This window comes from Onychostoma macrolepis, chromosome 20, assembly GCF_012432095.1.
Source record: "Onychostoma macrolepis isolate SWU-2019 chromosome 20, ASM1243209v1, whole genome shotgun sequence".
NCBI lineage: Eukaryota > Metazoa > Chordata > Actinopteri > Cypriniformes > Cyprinidae > Onychostoma > Onychostoma macrolepis.
The window spans coordinates 21,617,031-21,639,574 of record NC_081174.1 but is presented as its reverse complement, the minus strand read 5'-3'; the positions used below and the strand labels follow the sequence as shown (position 1 = coordinate 21,639,574).

The following is a 22,544-nucleotide window of genomic DNA, read 5'->3' as shown; positions in this document are numbered from 1 at the left end:
TAATACTTAATTACACTAGAAATCTATTACTTTCTTACTTTTACTCAAGTAAAAATAATTCAAAGATTTACTTGAGTACAAGAAAGTACTACATTTTTAATGTTCTCAAGTATTAAAGGTAAAACAAACAACTTTTATTTATGAAATGTAGTGCAGTAAAACGTATGACATTATGCTTGGGAATGTAGTGAAGTAAAGTTTTCCAAAGAAAAACACTCTGATAAACTACCGATACTTTTTAAATTTAATTGAGTAAAGTAAAAATACTTCAAATCAAAATCCAACAAAAGTCTAGCCAGTACATGTATTCCAAGTGAGCGACACGTACCTCCACATATACAGGTGGCGCTAGAGGTTCTTCCGCTTGTTTCTGCTTCTTCGCTTATTCACAAAATTTCAGTACACACCCATAGCAACACAAACAGCAGCATCCTGCCAGACCAGAAACGATGAAGCCACATTAGACACACGTCAAAACATCAGACAGAAATCAACCGCACAGTTTTATTTGCTTTAATTTATGAGCAACAATGCAAGCGGACGACGCCAGATATTTAAAACGGTGAGTGTTTTGTAACGCGAGCGAGAGTGTCATTAGCTAGTTATCGAGCTTGAGCTCAACACTGCATAAAAACACAATATATATGCGTGTAAATGTTGTTTTCTAAGGTGTAAGACATTAATTTTTGATGTATATGTACAGCTTTCAAAATATTCAGGAAAATTATGGCATCAGTTTATATTTATACATCAGTCTTCAAGTGGCGTTTAAATAGGCGTTATAATCATCATCATATTAAACAGAGTTATTGAATTAATACAATGTATTTTGTACGTATGCTATGTTTACAGTGGTACTGAATGTTAACGTTAATTTGCTGTGATATTTAATGTTACTTCAGGGTGCTTTGAAGGATAAGTTACTATCTGGGAACATATCTGAGAAAAAACAAAACAAAAACGATAAAAAAACATGTTTGTTTTATCAATAAAATACTACTTTTTTTAAAGATAAGCTTTTTGAGATGAGCTTTATGCATCGAACATCTTTCATAGGTAATACGTAATATATAACAATAATCAATAATTATCTGTAATGTTTTGTCTTTAGGAAATATAAGGGTGGCAGTTTAGATGTCCACCCCACAGAAAAAGCCCTTGTTGTCCAATATGAAGTGGAAGCTACAATCCTGGGGGAGACGGGAGACCCGATGCTAGGAGAACGCAAGGAGTGCCAGAAGATGTAAGATCATTTGGATAAATGGGGTACTGTAGGAAAACTGATTGTGTGGTAGATTTTTAGAGCTAAAACTTTCCTCCGATTGCAGAATCCGTCTGAAAAGCCTGAATTCCAACACAGATATTGCATCTTTAGCACGGAAGGTAGTGGAGGAGTGTAGACTCATTTCCCCTTCCAGACTTCCTGAGGTGGAACAGTTATTGTTCTACTTGCAAAACCGCAAGAAATCTGCTGGTAAGCTGAGAAGAATAGGGTAAACATATTATTTAAAAAAAAAAAATGCTTCAGTGCTTTAGTGATTGTCTGTGTTTTGTTTACTCAGAAAAGAAAGAGAAGAAACAGATCAAGCCAAGAGACCTGACTCCTTTTGAAGGCATGGAGGTATGAAATGAATATGAATTTGTTTTTGTGTTATTTTTATTGAGTCCTCAACCAAAATGTATAAAAACATTTTTGACTCACTTAATGCCTTGTGTCTTGCAGCTTGATGAGGAGGCCAACATTAATAGCATAGATGACTATGTTGAGCTTCTGTATGAGGACATCCCTGAGAAGATCAGAGGAGCTACACTCATCCTCCATTTGGCCCGTAACCCTGACAACCTGGAGGAGTTGCTGCAGAATGGTGTGTTACATGCTGGAGCTCATGGCTAAAATGTCAAAGAGTCATTGTAAAACAGTTTAGAATTTTATCTTTAAACCTTCCGCATAAAGTAGGGCTGGGCGATATATCTCATGCGATATGCATGCGCATCTCGTCAGTAAAGCCGGTTCCTTGATTAGCGGTAAATCTCCATCACCTGTTTTCAAATGGAGCGGCATTTAATACACAGAGCCGTAGTTTACTTACAAGCTACACAATATCACGTTCATTATCGAAGGCGATTCATCTGCGATAATGAATGCGATATTGCGTAGCTTTTCAGTGATCTACGGCTCCATGTATTAAATGCCGCTCCATTTGAAAGCAGGTGATGGAGATTTACCGCTAATCAAGGAACCGGCTTTACTGACAAGATGCACATGCACATCGCATGAGATATATCGCCCAGCCCTAGCATAAAGCCTTACTTACCATATAATAAAGCTTTGGTTTGCTCCTCATGTATGAAAGGATAGTGCCCCTAAAAAAAATTAAATTCTGTCATCATTTACACACCCTCATGTTGTTCCAAACCTGTATGACTTACTTTCTTATGTGGAACACAACAGAAGGTATTTTGAAAAAAAAACGTCTTAAGTGTTTTTTTTGTCTGTGCAATAAGGGTCAATGGGCTCCAATGTTGGACCCTGACATTTTACAAAATATCTTATTTTGGGTTTGAAAACAAGAAGGAAAGTCCTACAGATTTGGAACAAACTGAGGGTGTGTAAATGATGACAGATTTTTCATTTTTGGTGAAATGTCAACCACTTTTGTAGGATGCCATATTTAGGACGTTATGATCATCTCTTTGCAGTCATTCTCATTCCATTATTTTACGTACCTCATTCATTCCTTCATAAGAAAATGATCTCTTAGCCCCAATGTTTCTGCCCTTACCCTTATGAAAAAGGGCTTGTCATATTAGCACAAAGACTTTATACACTACTATTCAAAATCAGTCAGTAATATTAATTAAAAAAAAAAAAGAAATTAATAATTTTATCCAGCAAGGATGCGTTAAATTGATCAAAAGTGGCAGTTACAAAAAACTTCTATTTCAAATTGATTCTGTACTTTTGAGTTTCCACAAAAATATTAAGCTGCACAACACTGATGATAGTAATAAGAAATATTTCTTGAGCACCAAATCAACATATTAGAATGATTTCTAAAGGATCATGTGTCACTGAAGACTGGAGTAATGGCTGCTGAAAATTCAGTTTTGCTATAACAGAAATAAATTACATTTTAAAATATATTAAAAGAAAAAAACAGTTATGTTAAATTGTAATAATATTTTACAATATTACTGTTTTTGATCAAATATATGCAGCCTCAGTGAGCATAAGAGACTTCTTTCAAAAGTTCTTTTTTTCATTAAACTTAATGCCACTAATAAAACAGAGTATGGGGATCCATTCATAAAAAAGTAAGTCTCTTCCATTTATGCTCTCCCTTATATGTCCGATCTCTTTGACCCCTTTGGTTACTGTAACTCTATCCATATTTGTAGTACTACAGCCTGTTTTCTAGTTTCCTTCGACTATTTGCCTTTTAGCATCTACCATAGTGTCATTTGATTTTTACCCACAATGCATTTTCTCCTTTGCAAGTGTGTTCTTTCTTTTCCCATTAGCCCGTATCCTAACATATTCTCCATATTTACAAGTTATTCACAAGCAGTCACATATTTCAAACTGTTGCCATTTTGTATTCACAACGTGAGTTCTTTTCATGAGCAATGAAAGCATTTAGTGTTTTGTCTGCTCTCCCACAGAGACAGCTCTGGGCGCGCTGGCCCGGGTCCTGAGGGAAGACTGGAAGCAGAGTGTCGATTTGGCAACCACCATCATCTACGTCTTCTTCTGTTTCTCCAGGTAAACGGGCTACACATCTGCACACTCTAGCCAAGACTCACTCTTCAGTTTGATGGGTGTTGTGCACGGAGCTGAGACACAACAATGGCGATGTGCCATGAGGAGAATATATTTTCTTGCGTGAGAATCATAATATTAAATACTCCTATCATAATACGACACATCAGCTGCTGTCAGGACTCATATGAAAAGCCAGACTGTAGGTAAATGTGAAAGCTAGAATCATTCTTGAATCTCTGCCCTTCCGATGTTATTCTGCTGAAGTCTGCAACGGTTTGGTTAACATTCATCATGCTCTCGGTGAGCGAGCGTGTTTGACATGGGTTGAGGCTTTATTTTGGCATGGTTGGATGCATGGTGAATGTTAGACAAACAAGTTTTTTATTTCCAGTTTCTCCCAGTTTCACGGCCTGATCACTCACTACAAGATCGGCGCACTGTGCATGAGCATAATTGAGCATGAGCTGAAGCGCTATGACCTATGGCAGGACGAACTGCAGAAGAAAAAGAAGGCTGATATCCTTTAAGTGTAGCGGGGTTGTAGGTGAAAGGGCGACAGGATGTCGGAGAAAAGGTAAAGGTAAAGTCATGCCAAGGGTCAGGGGGCATGGGTGTTATGTTTTAATTAAAATGTTGCCCTTTAATTACTGCTCTGAACACAAGGGTTTAATAGACAAGGTCCTTGACTTTTTGAACGGGACGATGACCCAGACAATCAGAACCTGAAGAAGGAGTACGAAAAAGCCCTGAAGAAGTACCATGGACTGCTGACCAAACAGGAACAGCTTTTGAGAGGTAGAAAACATCATTACCCACACGCCCACATAGAAATGTCTCATTTTATAGCTTAAAGATGTGTTTTGCCAGGCTCCAATGGAAATTGTGGCTGATACTGATGCCAAATATGACTGTCGTGGCTGATTTTATAAATATGCACTGTTCTAAACAACATTAAAAAACAGTCAGGTGATGTTTGTGATTTTCTTACTAATAATCATTATTTTACAATTCAGTTGGTATAGAAATTGCACTGCTCTTTTTAAAAAATAAGCACAAATGAAATCACACATTAAAATATTAAAAAGTGCACTACAAAAGATATATAAACATAAACACTGCTGTTCAAAAGTTTGGTGTCAGAAAGATTTATTTGAAAGAAGTATGCTCACTAGTATGCATTTATTTGACCAGTAAAAATGCAGTAAAAACTGTAATATTGTGGAAATATTATTACAATTTAAAATTACGGTTTTCTATTTGAATACATTTTAAAATGTAATTTATTCCTTAGATGGCAATGCTGAATTTTCAGCAGCCATTGCTTCAGTCTTCAGTGTCACATGATCCTTCAGAAATCCTTCTATTATGTTGACTTGGTGCTCAAGTAACATTTCTTATGATTGTTCTTAATATTTTTGTGGAAACCATGATATTTTTTCAGGATGGTTTGATAAATAGAAAGTTCAGAAGAACATTATTTGAAACATTATTTGAAAAATCTTTTGTATTATTGGAAAAAAAAAAAAGGTCTTTACTGCCACGTTTGATGTTTAATGCCTCTTTTTTTTTTTTTTTGTTACAACACACTTTTGAACAATACAGTTTGAACCTAAAAAGCACAAAATCTGCTTCCAGTATTATCTGTTTTAAATGCAGATTTGAAAATGTATTGATAACTGTGCTGTTTGTGTTTTTCTGCCATCAGTTGCTCTGTACCTGCTGCTGAATCTGTCTGAGGACACTCGCACAGAGCTGAAGATGAGGAACAAGAACATTGTCCACCTTCTGGTGAAAACGCTGGACAGAGACAGTGAGGAGCTACTGGTGCTGGTGGTGTCCTTCCTCAAGAAACTCAGTATCTTCTTAGAAAATAAGAATGACATGGTAAGGAATACTGTCAGATGCTTTTATCCAAAGTGACTTATTTATTCTGTTAACTTTTAGTAGTACACTGATGCCTTAAAAGCTTAGAGACATGCTCTAATAGCCCCAGAACTCCAATTTTGATTTCATGGGGTGTTTAAATGCTGTGCTTAAAGATTGCAACCTTTGAGGTTGCAGGTTCAAACCCCACAAGGCTACACCACCCTAGTTGTCACTTTCTTATTATTACTCTCTCCTTTCTAAATCAGGCACACCTGTTCTCATAACTTGTTGCTCATGTGATGTTCTGTATTGCTTCAAGACAGTTTAGCTGTACTGTTTAGTCGACCACTTATCCCACACTTCCTCCACCTGCAACCAATCACACACTTAACTCTAGACCAAAGGTTATCTCAGCAATCATTTATTTGGATTCATTAATCAGCTAATTTCTGATCTTCTAAATTAAACACATTTGTCGAGGCAGCCGAGCAAAGATTATTACGACTTTGACAAATGATATACAACAATAACACCCACTCTTGTATGATTAATTTAATGCTTTCAATCGTGTGGAGATGACGGTTCTGTCACGTTGTTTGACGCCGACTGTGAATGCAAGGGTGTAGATGTAGGCAGTTATTAACATTGAAGGCTTGATTTGAAAACTGGTTCCAGGCTGTGAACAGTGGCTTTAATGGGGATCACGTTTCTTCTGGGCTGTCCGTCTGTGGCTGTGTTTGACCACAGCTGGAACAAGCAGATGTGTTAACAAGCAAAGCCACAGGCTCATAAAGAACTAACTCACTGACCTGACAACAGTCTCCTACATTACTCCATCACAATCATCTCTCTCTCTTTGATAGGCTGAGATAGATACAGTAGAGAAGCTGGCAAAACTGGTGCCCTGTGAACATGAAGATCTCCTGAACGTAACTCTTCGCCTCCTCCTTAATCTCTCCTTTGACACCAGCCTCCGCAGCAAGATGGTGCAGGCGGACCTTCTGCCCAAACTCACCTCACTGCTAGGTAAGATTCCTGCAGGGGGTTTTGGATAAGCATTTTATTTTATTTTATTTTATATTATAATTTTATTATTATTTTATTTATATATATATATATATATATATATATATGTATGTGTGTGTGTGTATATAGATGGTAGAGATAATCAAAATCTATTTTTGTTTTTTGTTTTTTTTATTTTTTAATTATTGATATTTTATTTTGTCGTGTTATACATTTATTTTATTTTTGAATTTTTTATTATTATTATATTATTTTCTATATGCTCATAGTAGAGCGAGGGCAGGACAAAAATGGGGAAATGCTCCAAATTTTGTGAGCTGTTTCAAACCCACATTGCTCATGAAACGCCTTGGCCCTATTTTATCTCATGGTTATGATTTCAAATTATTATTCAGACAAATTAATTGTCCATTAGACAGACTTGCTGTGTTGCAACCATTGAGACAGCATAAGTCATAGACAGTAAATCTACTAGTCATTTATGTTGTGTTTGAGTATGCAAACGTTTCTTAGCCTCATAAAGCAGTTACAGTCTGGCTCTGTCCTGTCTTTCAAAGACCACTTCCCGAGATGAAACGAAACACACGATTGGTGCATGGACTGCATATACAGGTGTGGTTGGCTTTGGCACCAACAATGTGTTTTTTGCAAGGCCTCAGGGGGGTGTCGTGTGTCCCGTGCAATTAATGTAATATATTTGTTAAAAAAACAGCTTCGGCTCTAAAGTAAATGTTGTTCTTCCAGCACGAGGGAAGTCCACATTTAGCGGCTTATGGAGATTTTCTCTCTCCGTCAGACACATACAACTACTCATTCTTTATGAACACTTTGGACTGGCTGCCAACAGCTAATGGTCCTTTTCACTAGTGTGGATGATGTGATGTTTTTGTAAGTATTTTTTGAAGAAGGTGTGTGTAACCTCTGCTTTTATCTGGTGTGCTTTGTAAGAATGAAGACGTCCAGTCCTGTCAGAGTATTGCAAATGCCTCATGAATCTTCAGCGTGCACTGAGTGAGGCTCCTATCTGCTCTTCTGACCTTGCTGATAAGATGAAAGTGAAATTTGGTATCCTCTCAAACCTCCTTGATGAACTATCTCAGAACCAGAACCAACTGATCGACAACTCCCTCTTACATCACACTGCAGAAAAAATGACTTTCTTATTAGTTGTCTCGTTTATCTATATCTAAACATTCTTAAATTAAGATACATTTACTTGAGAAGCAAAGTGACAAAAAATATATATAAATAGAAATAATATAAAGTGAAAAAAATATAAATATATAAAGTGAGTTTTTTTTCTTAAAACAAGAAATAATATCTGCTTATGGGGTAAGAACATGGTCACAGGAACATCAAGTTTTTTTAAATTTATTGACACATTTTTCTTATTTTAAGCAAAAACTCACTTAATTTTTATACATATTTTAGAAAACAAGACGTAGCATCTTATGTAATTTTGCTTCTCAAGTAAATCTATCTTGATTTAAGAATGTTTAGATATTTGTACTGGAAAACAAGACTTTCTTACTGTGTACTTTTTTTCAGTACAGGAGGAGTCTACATCCAAGTGCAGAAAAGAAATCACCATTTCGCCTGTCACACAGCACACCAGTGCTTATATATCACTTATACAGTCATTGCCAAAAATATCGGCACCCTTGGTAAATATGAACAAAGGCGGCTGTGAAAATGAATCTGGATTGTTAATCCTTTTGATCTTTTATTAAAAAAATTCACAAAAATCTAACCTTTTGTTGGATAATAAGAATTTAAAATGGGGGGAAATATCATTATGAAAAAAATTATGGTGGAAATGGGAATTTTCACTGCTCTAGCTCTTTTCTTAAAGCCACTTCACTAATTTGTGAAGCTCAATTACCTTTTGCTGCACGTCAGAAATATATTCTTCGGTTTTTCTCATTGTGATGGATGATTAAGGGAATTTGGGCTTTATTTTCCCTCCTATTTATATTTCTGTGAAACAGGGAGCCATGGCTGGATAATTTCATGTTCATAATCACCCTGGAGTGCTCAAAATTGTGAATATGAATGGGAATATACTTCAGAGATATTTTACTCATAAGAATTTCTAGGGGTGCCAGTAATTGTGTCCAACGTGTGATAATGATATTTCCCCCATTTTAAATTCTTATTATCCAATGAAATGTTAGATTTTTGTGATTAAAAAAAAAAAAAAGATCAAAAGGACTAACAATGCAGATTAATTTTCACAGCCTTCTTTGATCATATTTACCAAGGGTGCCGATATTTTTGGCCATGACTGTATATTACCTACAATTGCCACCCACTGCCACTTTTATGGTTTCAAAATTTAAATGTGTTTTTCTGCAAAGCATTTTATACTAATATGAACTAATATGAAGAAAAAATATAAATTATATTCTAAATAATTTCAACAAATAAAAAAATTAATTGCTAATAACAAAAATATAACAATGTTGGCAGGGCAAGTAAAAATATGAAATACATTTTAAAAATCCAGATAAACAAGTCAACCTCAGTGATTGAGTTATTGGATCACTGGTCGACCAACTTGATCCCTGTTTACCGTTAGTGTGTAGTCAATGTCTCGATCAGTTCTGAAGGACATGGGAGTTTAGGGTTGTAGTGGTCGCCTGAAGGCCTGGCTGCTATGGCTTTTATGGCGGTTGGGTGGTTTAAATCTTACTGGGGTGTAATTGAAGTTTAGCTCTCCTGCTCTCCCACTAAACGTACCCTGAACAGGATAATGAATTTTTAATGGGATTTTTTCTCCCAGGCTCCGGGGCTGTTTTGAACATTTTTACAGGCCCTTCTCCTCCATCCTCATAAAGGATCCCCCATTTTCCTCTCCCGACTCGCAGGCCGAGGCGTTAACTCGGGGTTTGCGTGTGTGTGTTTGCGCTTGACCTCTGAGTGTGCGCTAGAGCTCGTTTGTACGCTTGTGTGTGTCTTTCACTAATGAGAAGCACATGTGTAGGCCAATCGTGGTGCTAGCGGTGCAGAGCAGCTTGGCTTGAAGTTATTAATGGCAGTAAAATTTATGCTTCCTCCTTTTTTCCCCAATTAAATGGAGAAGCCCTTCTCTTTTCAGGGGTCTCTGGGAGCACATCTGGCTCCAATAGGCTGAGATAACCTTGCCTAAAGGGTCCATGGCCGGCTCCGACCCGTCCCCACCCCCTCTTCCCTCTCTTGGGGTCTGGGTCTGTCTGTCTGATTAAGTCGGAGGCTCAGGTTCTTACCAGGTCCAGGTTTCAGTCTGCTTTGTGAAGGGAAACTGTGCTTTCTCAGGGTCAGAATTACTCAGGCCTGAAATAAATACCAGATCTTTAAAAAAGATCCTAAAATTAACAAAGCAATTCTTGCAGATTTGCTTTGTCTATAATAACACTACTGTTCAAAAGTTTAGAGTTGGTAAGATTTTTAATTGTTTTTGGAAAAAATTGTATCTTATGATACAAAAATAAAGTAAAAACAATAATATTGTGAAATATTATTACGATTAAGAACTGTCAAGTCTTCAGTGCCACATGATCCTTCAGAAATCATTCTAATATGCTGATTGGATACTCAAGAAATATTTTTTGTTATTAGTTTGCTGCTTAATATTTTTGTGGAAACCATGGTATATTATTCTTTAGAATTTTTTGATGAGTTCTTTGATGAACAGCATCTGTGTACAAGTATTTACTGTACATTTTGTTCAATTTAATGCTGCTTTTATCAACAACAGTATTATTTTCTTTCTTTCCAACAAAAAAGTCTTACTGACCACAGATTTTTGAATGGTCGCATAGTTCCACAGTAATGACCAAAAAATGTCTCATTCCACTCCCTAGTTCCTTATGACGTGAATCCTGAACACAAATTCTGGCACTAGCAAAGGGCCTTGATCCACTAAATATTGGGACACTCGTGACTCAAATCAAAATCAATCAAAAGTGCAATCTGGTGCTGTCCTGTTTATCCTGCTGTGTGTTTCTACTAAAGAAGGTGTAGTTCAGGCTACCTTGAATATGCAGAGTCTGTCTGTCCATTCATGGCTTGTGTGTGTTTGTGTTTCAGGAGACGAAGCGCAGAGACAGATCGCCATGTGCATTCTGTACCACATCAGTATGGACGACCGTTTCAAGTCTATGTTTGCCTACACGGATTGCATTCCACAGGTGAGAGATCAGCCTGCATTAGCATGATCTTATAGCAGGGGACAGGAGAGGTCTATAACAGCTTGAAGATGTCTAAAGTTCCAAATCCATTTCTACTGTTTTTGGAAATGTGGAGTACGTCAGAACTAAAACAGCATCAGTTTACTGTCACTGTCTTGTTGCACCATGATGCTTTGCATCCAGTGTAGACGGTATCAGTTGATCACAAATAACTGGAAAAATCTTGGAAATTCAGTGGTCAAAAGGTTTGAGAACCCAGTGCAGTAGATGGCTTTTTCTTGTCGCTTTCACCCTTTTTTCATTGGGTCACTATGTGTTAGGGGTGTAACTGTACACGTATTCATACTGAAAATCTTCGGTACAGGTCTTTCGGTTAGGTACGCATGTATACCGAACAAATCATTCCATTTTTTTCAGGAAATTCAGACAATAAATGCCATTTTGGCGCTCTTTGATGTGGCGTCGTGACAGATCGCTGTATAGAAGCCTCTGCACGATCATCACTTCCTCTTTACTACTAGTTTAAATGTGAAATAAACATGAATGAACATCTCATGTATTCGCTCAATCAGTGTTTCAACCGCGGAAAGACGTCAATAAAACAGCTTGTAAACAAAATGTCACGTAGCATTTCATTTGCCTCAGGCAAGCCATCAGTGTCTAAAGCTCGTTAAATATAAATTAAGTCTAGAGAAGAGCATTTTGAGAAATATTAATTATATTTTACTTTAACTGTTAGTGATGTATTATTTAATGTATGTTTAATTAAATCTTTTATGAAACAAGTTATGACAGCCACTGTGTAAATGATTGTATGTCAACAACAAATGGAAATTGTATCATTTAGAAGTTAATTTAAAAACTGCATTATGTACAATTTACATGTTTGCATACAAATTTTTAATTTGAGTGTTGATTATTATAGTTAAAAATAAATAGTAATTGAATTTAAGATTGGGCTCTCTGTTGTTAATTGTAACTTATAGTAATGTAAAAGGGCTAGAGCAGAAGCTGAGGTAGAACATTTTAATTGTAATTGAATTTATTTAAAGAAAAAGCTATTTGTTCAGTAAACCATTGTTTAAAAAAAAATAATTTTAAACAATGGTTTACTGAACAAATAGCTTTTTCTTTAAATAAATTCAATTACAATTAAAATGTTTATTTATTTTTTATTTTTTTTTTCTCCTGCTGTACCGAAACCATGACGTCAAAACCGAGGTACGTGCCGAACTGTCATGTTTGTGTACTGTGACACCCTTACTATGGATTGTTAAATAAACTTTAAATCAGATTTAAATTAGATCACAGAAGCATGTTGGAGATTACAGTTAACATTCAGAATAAGGAACCATCAGACATTAAAGTGTAAGAAGAAAGGAAATAGAAAGGCCCTTCATGGACAAATTGGGTGACTAGAGAGATGAAAACATGGTGACTGCAGGCTGGGGGTTACCAAGGTTTTGGTGGGGCGACTGGATGTTGCATGTGAAAGCAGGGCAGGTGCCAGTAAGTCTAGCCACAGTGATTTAGGCTGCAGGGCGGCTGCTATGTGATACTCAGTATGGGACTGTATGCTTTGCATACTCACCGCTGCCTTCTTACTCTCTCTCCGGGCCTCCTGCTTATCGTTAACGTCAGGGGGCGATGTTGACAACCCTTGACCACTTCAGCCCAGGCCTGGACCTCTGCCCAGTCCCTTTCCCCCCACACTCCCTTCCTGGACCCCTACCGTCCCCTCAGGTGGCAGAGTCCAGTCCTCTGTTCCGCTCGGGGTGTGGTGACGTTAGCCAAGCTAATGCAGAGTGACATGTAAGGTTCGTGTCTAAAGTTAAGATTCGCTTGAGAAAATCAGGAACCCCTGGACGTCTGGGAAACTTACAAATTGGGTGCGGGAGTTTGGAAAAAATGTTTCAGGTCTGTCAGCTTTTTTTTGTGTGACAAAGGCGGGTTTGATTAAAGTTCTAGGCTGGTCAGTACTTCAAGGCGCTTGCTGACTTTGTTGAGTTGGATCTTTCAGGAAAGAAGGGCACTTGAGCTTGAAGCTTTTGGGTATGAGGTAACTGGACTTAAATTGAACATATACACACACTAGGCCTAGCTGACTTTGATGTCAGTAAGTAATTTTTTTTTAAATAAATTGCTGTTCTTTTCGACTTAATCAAAGAAATGTATCACAATTTCCGCAAAACTTTTCACAGCACAGCTGTTTTCAACATTGATCATACTAAGAAGTGTTTCTTTAGCACCAATTCAGTATATCATAATGATTTCTGAAGGATCATGTGACACTGAAGACTGGAGTAATGGCTGCTGACAACTACACTCTGTGGCAAGTGATCTGATTGATATTTCCTGGTGTTTTGTTGGTAAGGTAATGAAGATGTTGTTTGACTGTGGTGAGGAGAGGATTGACGCTGAGCTCATTTCCTTCTGCATCAACCTGGGTGCCAACAAGAGGAATGCCCAGATCATGTGTGAAGGTGAGAACAGATACAAAAGCACAACCAAAAAACACTGAAGAGTAGACTCAGTGCTTAATTTAATGTTTCCATTGAAGGCAATGGTCTGAAGATGCTGATGAAGAGAGCACTAAAGCTAAAAGATCCTCTGATGATGAAGATGATCCGAAATATATCTCAGCATGATGGACCTTCTAAAAATCTTTTCATTGTGAGAGTCAAAACCAAGAACATACTCACCCAAGTTTATGTAGAAATTTTCATTGATGTTTATTCCATTGAAAACTAATAAGCATGTGATGTGTTTGAGGATTATGTCGGTGACCTGGCGGCTCAGATCGGACTGAAGGAAGAGGAGGAGTTTGTGATTGAGTGCTTGGGAACTCTTTCCAATCTTACTATTCCTGATCTTGACTGGGAACTTGTGCTTAAGGAGTATAACCTGGTGCCTTATCTCAAAGACCACCTCAAACCAGGTCTGTCTCAATCAATTTTACTGTTTTACATCACAATGCACAATATATGAGAATATTAGTTGCAAGGTCTCGTGATATGTGGCTATTAGGCTCTGCAGAGGATGACCTCATTCTGGAGGTGGTGATCATGATTGGCACTGTCTCCATGGACGACTCCTGTGCTGTAATGTTGGCCAAATCAGGCATCATTCCTGCTCTAATAGAGCTGCTGAATGGTAGGAAACATTCATACCATCACAGTGCTTTTAAAATGCCTGTTTCTTTTGACATATGTTAGTGGAAGTAGAGAAATGATCATCTCTTTCTTTCTTCCATCCTCAGCCCAGCAAGAAGACGATGAGTTTGTATGTCAGATTGTATACGTCTTTTACCAAATGGTGTTTCACCAGGCCACCCGAGATGTCATCATAAAAGAAACACGTATCCTTAATCTTGTAAAACTTGCAGTTGCGTGATGATGTTGTAGTTCAGTCATACAGCGATTCCTCTTTCAAAGTTTTTGTCCTTGACTGTTATCATATCAGAGGCTCCTGCGTATCTCATTGACCTGATGCACGACAAAAATGCAGAAATACGCAAAGTGTGTGACAATACATTGGACATCATTGCTGTGAGTATGAATCAGCTGTACCTCAAGTAGTGGGCAGTTATTTTCCTCCAATTTCAAGTTGTTTGTTTGACTTATATATTATTTCTTAATATTCTGAACAAGGCTTTATTTTTATATTTTTAATATTCATTGTAATTTTAGTTTAAGTTTTAGTAATTCAGAAAAATGTTCTTTTTTTTTTTTTTTATACTTCTATTTTGCTTTTATATTTATTTAGTTTAAATTATTTTAGTACTTCAACTTAAAGCTGCAGTCCGTAACTTTTTTTTTTTGGTTACAAATTATCCAAAATCAATATTTGAGCAAGTACATAACCAGCCAGTGTTCAAAACTGTCGTCTTACTTTAGCCCGATTCACAACGGTTAGCTTATAATGATGTTTTCTAATTTGAGTGGTAATGGTAGGTTTTCGCGGGAAATTCGAGCATGGCACTGCATCATTACGTCACGTCTGTAAACATAAAGAAGTGTTCCCGGCTGCTAGGCTCTCTCATGTGAGGATCCTGCAGGTGGCGGATCGTTTAGCCTTTTCTCACAGCAGCTAGAATAATTAAATGTATCATTTTGATGGCGGATTGTAATCCAGAAAGGATTATGTGGTTATGCTGATGTTGTTAACATTACTAATTTGAGAATAAAGTATAACAATAATAATAATTTGCACGTTTTGATGTGATATGAGATAACCGATCATTAGATTTAATCACCATTGGTAGCGCAATTTATTGTAATGTTTCTTTTTTCCTCAGTTGGTCAGAACAAACATGGCAGACTTATTACTTGTTCAGATGGCAATATACGGTGAAAATTCTTATTTGGGTCATATATTCCAAGACGTAGGCTAGAATCTGTGATTGCGAAGTACAGTAAACATCCACATCGGTGCGGTGACTGACAGCTACACATTCACCTCAAAACATTAGATTCATCCACGCTGGAGCCGTGCCGGAACACAGCCCACGCAAGCAAGATAATTCCACACACAGCTGCAATTCCAGGTTTTCAAACAGAGATGGCAACAAAGAGGCAAAACTTACAGACTGCAGCTTTAATTTCAGTTATATTTCAGTTAGTTGCCAAGGTGATATTAGTCATTCAAGTTTTTCATCTAACATTCATATTTTATTTCAGCTTCATGTCACCTAACGGAAATCAGTTTGAATCATTTTAGACTTAGTTAACAATTAACACTGTGGAGAACTGTTCCAAAAAAATTTTGCCACATCTTCTTCCTCTTTTCTTTTGTTTTGAGTCAAGAGGGAGACCATCCAATTGTCTTCATTGTTAATGAAAAATATGGCACATACGGTTTGTAGTCAGGGTCATTTGACATAAAAGACTAATGGATGAACGCTGTTGCTGGTGGGTTAAATGTATAAGCTGTTTTGAAGCAGCTCTGTCACGTGTGATCTGTCCCAGGCCTCAGATTAATGTAATTAGGGCTGGTCTTGAGGCCAAGGGAAGTGTTCCATACATCTGATCGGAAAGGGCCATTAAAGCAGCGAGCCACATCAAAGAAAGAGAAGGAGATGTCTGCTTAATATCTCGTGAGGATAGTGGACAGACCGCAGAACCGCTGACAACCACACATTCACATACACGTTGTTGGTCATCTTCCCCTTTTTCTTTTTCTGTTTTATACAAATATGAAAATCTGATGAATTTTTCTAATTTTGTCTTGTCATACCCAAGCCTTTTTTTCCTTTGTGACAGCGGTTTTTAACCCAGACAGGAAAAGTCATTCATAATTCATTTTTACATGCTATTTCTGGACACGCTTGAAGTCCCCCAGATTTTTTCCCCCAGATTTATTTATAAAACACCCAAACCTGCTCTGGATCCAAATGTTCAGTAATGTCATGAGCTCAGCTACTTGAAGATTGATTAGCCAGTGTATCGGACCACATTCATCGCGGTGATTGGCCACAGGAGTGCAGCATGTGGTGCCTTTAATGCTTAACAATGATAAATTTGTGCCCTGGCAGGAAGTGTCACTGTGTATGCCAGTGAGGCCAGGACTGGTGACAATGAGGCCTGTTTGAGGCCTGGGCCTCAGGTGGCCATCAGAGCCCCAGGCCTTCCACCCCGTGTGGGGATGATTAATCAGAGAGCCGGGTTGCTTAGCATAGCTATTTCCACCAACCTCAAAGAGGTTTTATTACGCTCAGTCCCTGTGGAGTTAAAATAAACAGCTACCATGTTATCCGTCTGCCAGGCAACACAGCGCACCTGATTCATCCCACATCTTCGGTGTGGCACATGCAGCGAGGTAATACAGGCAGAGCCTTTCTGTGTCCTGTGCTTATAATCTCTCTGTCTGAATCTGTAGGAATATGATGTGGAGTGGGGCAAGAAGATCCAGAGTGAGAAGTTCCGCTGGCATAACTCTCAGTGGCTGGAGATGGTGGAGAACCGGCAGATGGATGAGGCAGAGCCTTTCATGTATGGAGATGATGGAGAAACTTTTCTCCAAAATGGTGACATCCTGGAACGGCCAGACCTCTTCTACAGCGCAGGTTATATTGGGCGGGGATTTTAAGAAATATAGCTGCATTTAAATAGTTCTTATGAATAGGGTGTTTAATTTGTCAGCATACTTTGAGTTAGTGTTTTTTAAAATATCTTTCTAAATGATCAGACATGGTTTTTTCACGGTGGACATTATTGGCCCCTTATATAAGATATTTCCTCTGGTATTTCCGCAGTAATTCTGACAGTGCTGCTTGTTTTAAAAAAAGTATTTTTATATTTAATAAACATTTCCTTTTTTGATTCAGTGAGATTCAAGATTCTAAATGTGTATGTTTATGTATAAAATAATAATAGATATTGGGGTAAAAAGACATGATTTAAATTTACCTTTTGATTTTGTCATTTTAATATGGTTTTAATTAATTTTATTTAAATTAAAAATCTCTAATATATCTATAATATATATAAATATGAAATATACTATAGTCTGTAATCTAGTTAAAAATCCAGATTATAAACAAACAGTACTTTTAAATTATTTGTATTATTAATTTTAAAATAATTAATTCATAATTCAAATTTTAGTACAATTTTTTTATTTTATTTTAATTTTAATTCGAATTTTATTAATAAATGCTAAATATTATGAGTAATTTGATGCATCTCTGTATTTTCTGTAGTGCCTTAGCACAGAGGTGCCACTGATAATTGATTTCTTTGTGATTGCCGCAGATGGAATAATCCCAGCAGATGGTGCCATTAGTCCAGAGTTCTTCACAGACTTCCAGAACGGAGACCTGTTAGGACCACAGGGTTTCCCCAGCAGGTACATTTAAATATGATGAATTAGTCAAACTGGCTTTTGTTATTACTGCACCACACACACACATCTTTGTCTGCCAGTTTTGTTGGCTTTAGCTGGGAAGGGCTCAAAAGTGCTGCGTCAAAGAGTCCTCCGGCATCCCAGCAGGCCGCAGCACTCCTCCAACAGTAATACCCTCAGCTTTGAGAGTAAACACAGCTCCCTCTATTCAGCTTTTTCCAAATCTGCTTCAGTTGCCATATACCTACTGTTAGGGGTTTCAGCAAAGCACTAATGTGATGACTTGATGCAATGATTTATGGTGTGGCCCACTTTGTGTCATGGGACTGTGCAAAATATTTGAACTCTGTTCCAAATATTCAACTCAGTAATCAAAGAGGGGATTATTTGATATGGGGCCATTAATGATAATACAGTGACCCCTTTAAATGATTAGACAGTCATAGGTGTTAGGCTTTAAACATAGGTCTAACAACAACAGGGAGAGCTTGCTAAATTATATATTAGTCTGTGAGAGAAAGGATGGAGTTGTGAAGTCAGAGAAGAGGCACTGAAAAATAAGGAGCAAGAGAATACGAGGGGGAGGAGGGCGGCAGAGGAAGCCATGTTTTTTTTCACAGCTCTTTGTAAGCAATACCTGTAGAATATACTGAGAGTGCAAAGGGAATTGTGCGGCCTGAAAGTGTGGTTTTCATTTTGTCCGTGTGGTGTTAGAGATCCAGGTTAACACAATAATGAAATCCAGCCTAGGTTCCTCTGCGCCGAGTCAGGAGCCAGACACACTGGGAACAGCTCTTTTAAAAGCCTTTAATAGAATCACTTTTATTTATAGAATAGCACAGAGCAATCTTTCATTTAGCACATAAAGAATGCTTAGTTATTTCAGATGAAAAACAAATTCTTGGCTGCATTTGCTTAAAAAATAATGAGTTCCTCATTGTGAATGTTATGATTTAGACAAAAAACACATTACAAGGTAATTAATTAATATAATATTTTAAAGTAAAATAAAATTATTTTAATGCAGTAAAGCGTAAAACATTATTTTTAGTGAAACATTGCCAGGGCCAAACAGGACGAGTACAGTTCCCACAAAAAGTATTTGTGGACACTTAAACTACACAAAATGTTTAAATGACATTGCATTAGAAAGTGTTAAACCACGTGGCGTTTATTTATTTTACTTTCTTTGGATACATTCTGTTGGCAAGCATTGTGTAACATGTCCAGAGTTAATGTGATGAACTACACCTGTGGTTACTCTGCTGGGACACCTGTGTGAACTTAAGGGGAACTGACTTCATATATTCACTAATAGAGACCAGTTGGTTTGAAGTAATAGAACAAATGGCTAAATAATTAAAATCAGCTCTGAGAAAAGGTCAGGCATCATTTGTTTGCAGATAACACTTGATTTGATTTACCACTGTTTGAAGTTTTTTTTATTTTATTTTATTTTATTAATTTTTTTTCAAACCTGTCATATGGAAATACTTTTAAAATACATTATGGTGCTTTTTTTGTCTTTATTCATTGTAGTTTCATAGAAAAGAGCACCCCCTTTTCTCATTTTGTGTTTCATGAAAGAAAGAAATTTGAATTTGGAAAGACGTGAGGGTGAGAAAAAATAACAGAATCATCATTTTTGGGCACCAGAGGAAAGAAAGAGACTGGCAACACAGACACTTTCTTGTTTAGCGGTTTCCGAGTGTTTTTTACAGGATCTCACCTCAGTATTAACTCTCAGGGGCCATGGGCTTCAGATCTTCAGATTATCACCAAGTGCACTGTGACTGCGACCCTCAAGTGTAAAGGGCCAATGGCTGTGTTTCATAAGATAGTAGAAAGATAAACAGTATCTTCATCTCAAATGATTTGGTTTAGATAAATGATTAGACAAATGAACCTAGATGGAAAAAAGTTGGTTTGAATCACTAGTAACAATATTATTTGTGGAAACCTGCAGAAAATGTCATCTTTTCAACTTTCCTGGAAAGGATGACAGCATCCCTTTGGGATGAATGATTCACTGCAAGAATGATTATATCACACAAACACACTTTTAAGGCCTGTCTCATACCTGGACACTCTTTGGAGTGACCATCTGATTTACAACACACTGCCGTTTCCTTCCCATCAACCCTTTTGAACTTATTCTGTTAGTTCTAAGCTTCGGTTTCACCCAAATTCTTTGACATCCAGCCTCTCCTTCTCAAGCTTTTTAACAAAGTCTGAAATTTCCCCAGACGGCAGTGGTGTTCCTCAGAGGATAAAGACAGGCTTGCTGCCCAGAGAGGGCGGGTGTACTGGGAGTGAAAGGGGTAACGCATGTAACTGATCGCTGGAAGTGATTTGGTCTAAAAACAACACAGCATTATGGGAGCTGGAAGGGGCAAAGCAAACAACCCATATATTAAGAAGACAGGCCAAAGTTGGGTGGGTGTTGTTTATTTAAAGGCAGATCATACTAGTCCTTTCCAACTGATGTGGCATGATCCCGTTAGTCATTTGTCTTGAGGAATTAATATACTACTTCTGGTTTTGTAAACACTGCTGGTGTTTACAAATGAATATATATAAACAGCTTTGTTTCCCAGAGGGCTTCACAATTTACTTTAAAAGAAGAGTATACAAAATAATAAAAATGTATGTTATTCTCATGGTTTTAAAATCAAATTTTATATTTGTGAACACTCCTGGTGTGAATAATATAATATATAATTATGACATGATCTCATTGATCATTTGCCTTGAGGAATTAATATAATTTTAGAATAATTTTATTCACTCATAGTGTAAATAATATATAATATGATATAATGTAAATTTAATATAATTTGTTATAATTATTACTTATATATTTAGTATTTCACTAGGTTTGGAGCAGTTCTGTTTTAATCTTGGTAGTTCTGTTTTGCAGGATCAGAGCGCCATCTAGTGATGCATATAACCTTTATCTAACCCATACACAAGTCATTTCCTAATAAAATACACATTAACATGATTTATGTTAGTTTTTGTGATTATTCTCAACTCTTCAGCAGTGAAGAGACAGGCTGACAATTGTCTGTTTTTCTTCCTCCAGTTCTTTGACAGATGGGTACGGACAGACAGGTGTGACTCCAGCGCGTCCTGCCACAGCTTACGGCTTTCGGCCTGATGAGCAGTTTTATTACGGATACACGGCATCACGGTAGGAGAGTGTCAGGAAAGACCTAAAACTTTTGAAAACCAATTAAATGGTTCTCAAAAAATGCTAGTTAGGTCTCTTTACCATTTCGAATGAAAGCAACACTACTGATTTTCTTCATCGTCAGTATTTCTTTCTATGTAATATGTGGATATTTATTACATTCCATGTGAATCTCAGTCTGAATGTGTTTTAAGCTGAATGTTCTCAATGAAGCTATGATTTGCAGCCCTCACTTTGAGCTCGATCATGTAGTTTTAACATATCCTACTTTAGCCTACTACTGTGTATTGCTTGTCAACACTGAAGAAACTAATGGCACCACATTGCCTTTTCTGTGCAATATAACAAAAGTAGGATTTTAGTTGCATGCTGTTTCAGTGATGTAGGTGAGTTAAGTTATGAGCGTTGAAAACACCATCTATTTCAAACAAATCCGTTTAATGCATGACAGTTGTTTAGGTTTCTGGAAGCAAAATATTGTGTAGCTTTAGCTGCAACTCATGTATTTATAGTTAATAGTCAATCATTGTCATCCATAATAGGATTTCCTTCAGTTTTGCATATGTTTACATAAAGCAACTGATCTAATGGTCAGTTTAACGATAGTGCCCCCCCCCCACCCCCCGTGGACTCAAAAATGAAATAACATATTTTGTTAAAATACATTTCATACATGACAACACAGCACAGTGCCCATGCCACAGTCTTAATATCTGCTCACTAATGTGATTGTGCAAAACAATGTTGCCTGTTTCTTTGCTTTTGAGACTGTAGTACCAGTTTTACAAAACATCTTGGCTTTGTGCTCCGCTAATGGCTTCATATGTATTTTTGTAATGTAGCCAAACTCAAGTGTTCTTTTGAAATAATACTGGTCTCTTTATGTGCGTTTTTAGTATTTATGAAACTCAATTTCATTGGTGCCTGGGACTTGTCTTAATTACTGTTTTATATAAAATGCCTTTTTATTTAATGTGGTGCTATATGAAATACATAAATTGATGTGCAAAAGCTTTCCTTGTGTATGTTACTTTCATTGAAATCTTTTGGATATAGTTGGGGTTTTAGCACAGCAGAAACTCAGCAAATTCTTACCTTGTTTACTTTCATGGATTGCAGTGAAATGCCGTGCATCTCATTCATTCTTAATCATTCACTCCCATCATTCAAACATTCCTTAAAAGGGTGGTTATGCATATTTATGCATTGATGGACTGTCTTATTGTTAATGTGGATCTCGTATAGGGAACCAAATGCCCGTATAACACAGATCTCAGTGGTTCTGCTGAATGTGTACCTGCAGTGCACATGCGGCAAATGTACTTGTACTTGTCACTCAACGTTTGTTCATAACAACAGATAGCAGCTCGCTGTAGATATGTCACAGATCCAGATTCCATGGAAAAAAAACCTGTCAGGCCTGCATTGTGGGTCTAAGGTAAACAGTCATCCCTGGTTCATAGCAGACTTTGTCAAAGCTTTGCATTTTGGGGAAATGTACAAGACCCTTATTGTTTAAACTTTACTCATGTTGTGAAGATTGAAAACTACCTTGCCGAAATTGTAAAAATGGCCTGTTTCTTTCTGAAGGATTTCTCATAAAGACACTCATTTCCAAACTCGGTATTTATGTAACAATTTAGATTTCATATATTATTCAAATGATAACAAAGCTATTCATTTT

The 22,544-nt window shown here is 37.1% G+C and overlaps 1 protein-coding gene across 1 annotated transcript; it reads left to right on the top strand.

The window, feature by feature from the left end:
• The first annotated feature begins 370 nt into the window (after positions 1-370).
• On the top strand, positions 371-21,854 carry kifap3a (kinesin-associated protein 3a). Its single transcript, XM_058756459.1, has 20 exons — positions 371-562; positions 1,112-1,243; positions 1,329-1,474; positions 1,563-1,621; positions 1,724-1,865; positions 3,664-3,763; positions 4,155-4,279; positions 4,460-4,558; positions 5,469-5,647; positions 6,493-6,655; positions 10,724-10,824; positions 13,199-13,307; positions 13,385-13,497; positions 13,597-13,762; positions 13,852-13,977; positions 14,084-14,182; positions 14,287-14,372; positions 16,702-16,888; positions 17,577-17,670; positions 20,753-21,854. Exons 1-20 carry the CDS (start codon positions 531-533, stop codon positions 20,862-20,864), a joined length of 2,370 nt encoding a protein of 789 aa, XP_058612442.1. The 5' UTR covers positions 371-530; the 3' UTR covers positions 20,865-21,854.
• Positions 21,855-22,544: the final 690 nt, after the last annotated feature.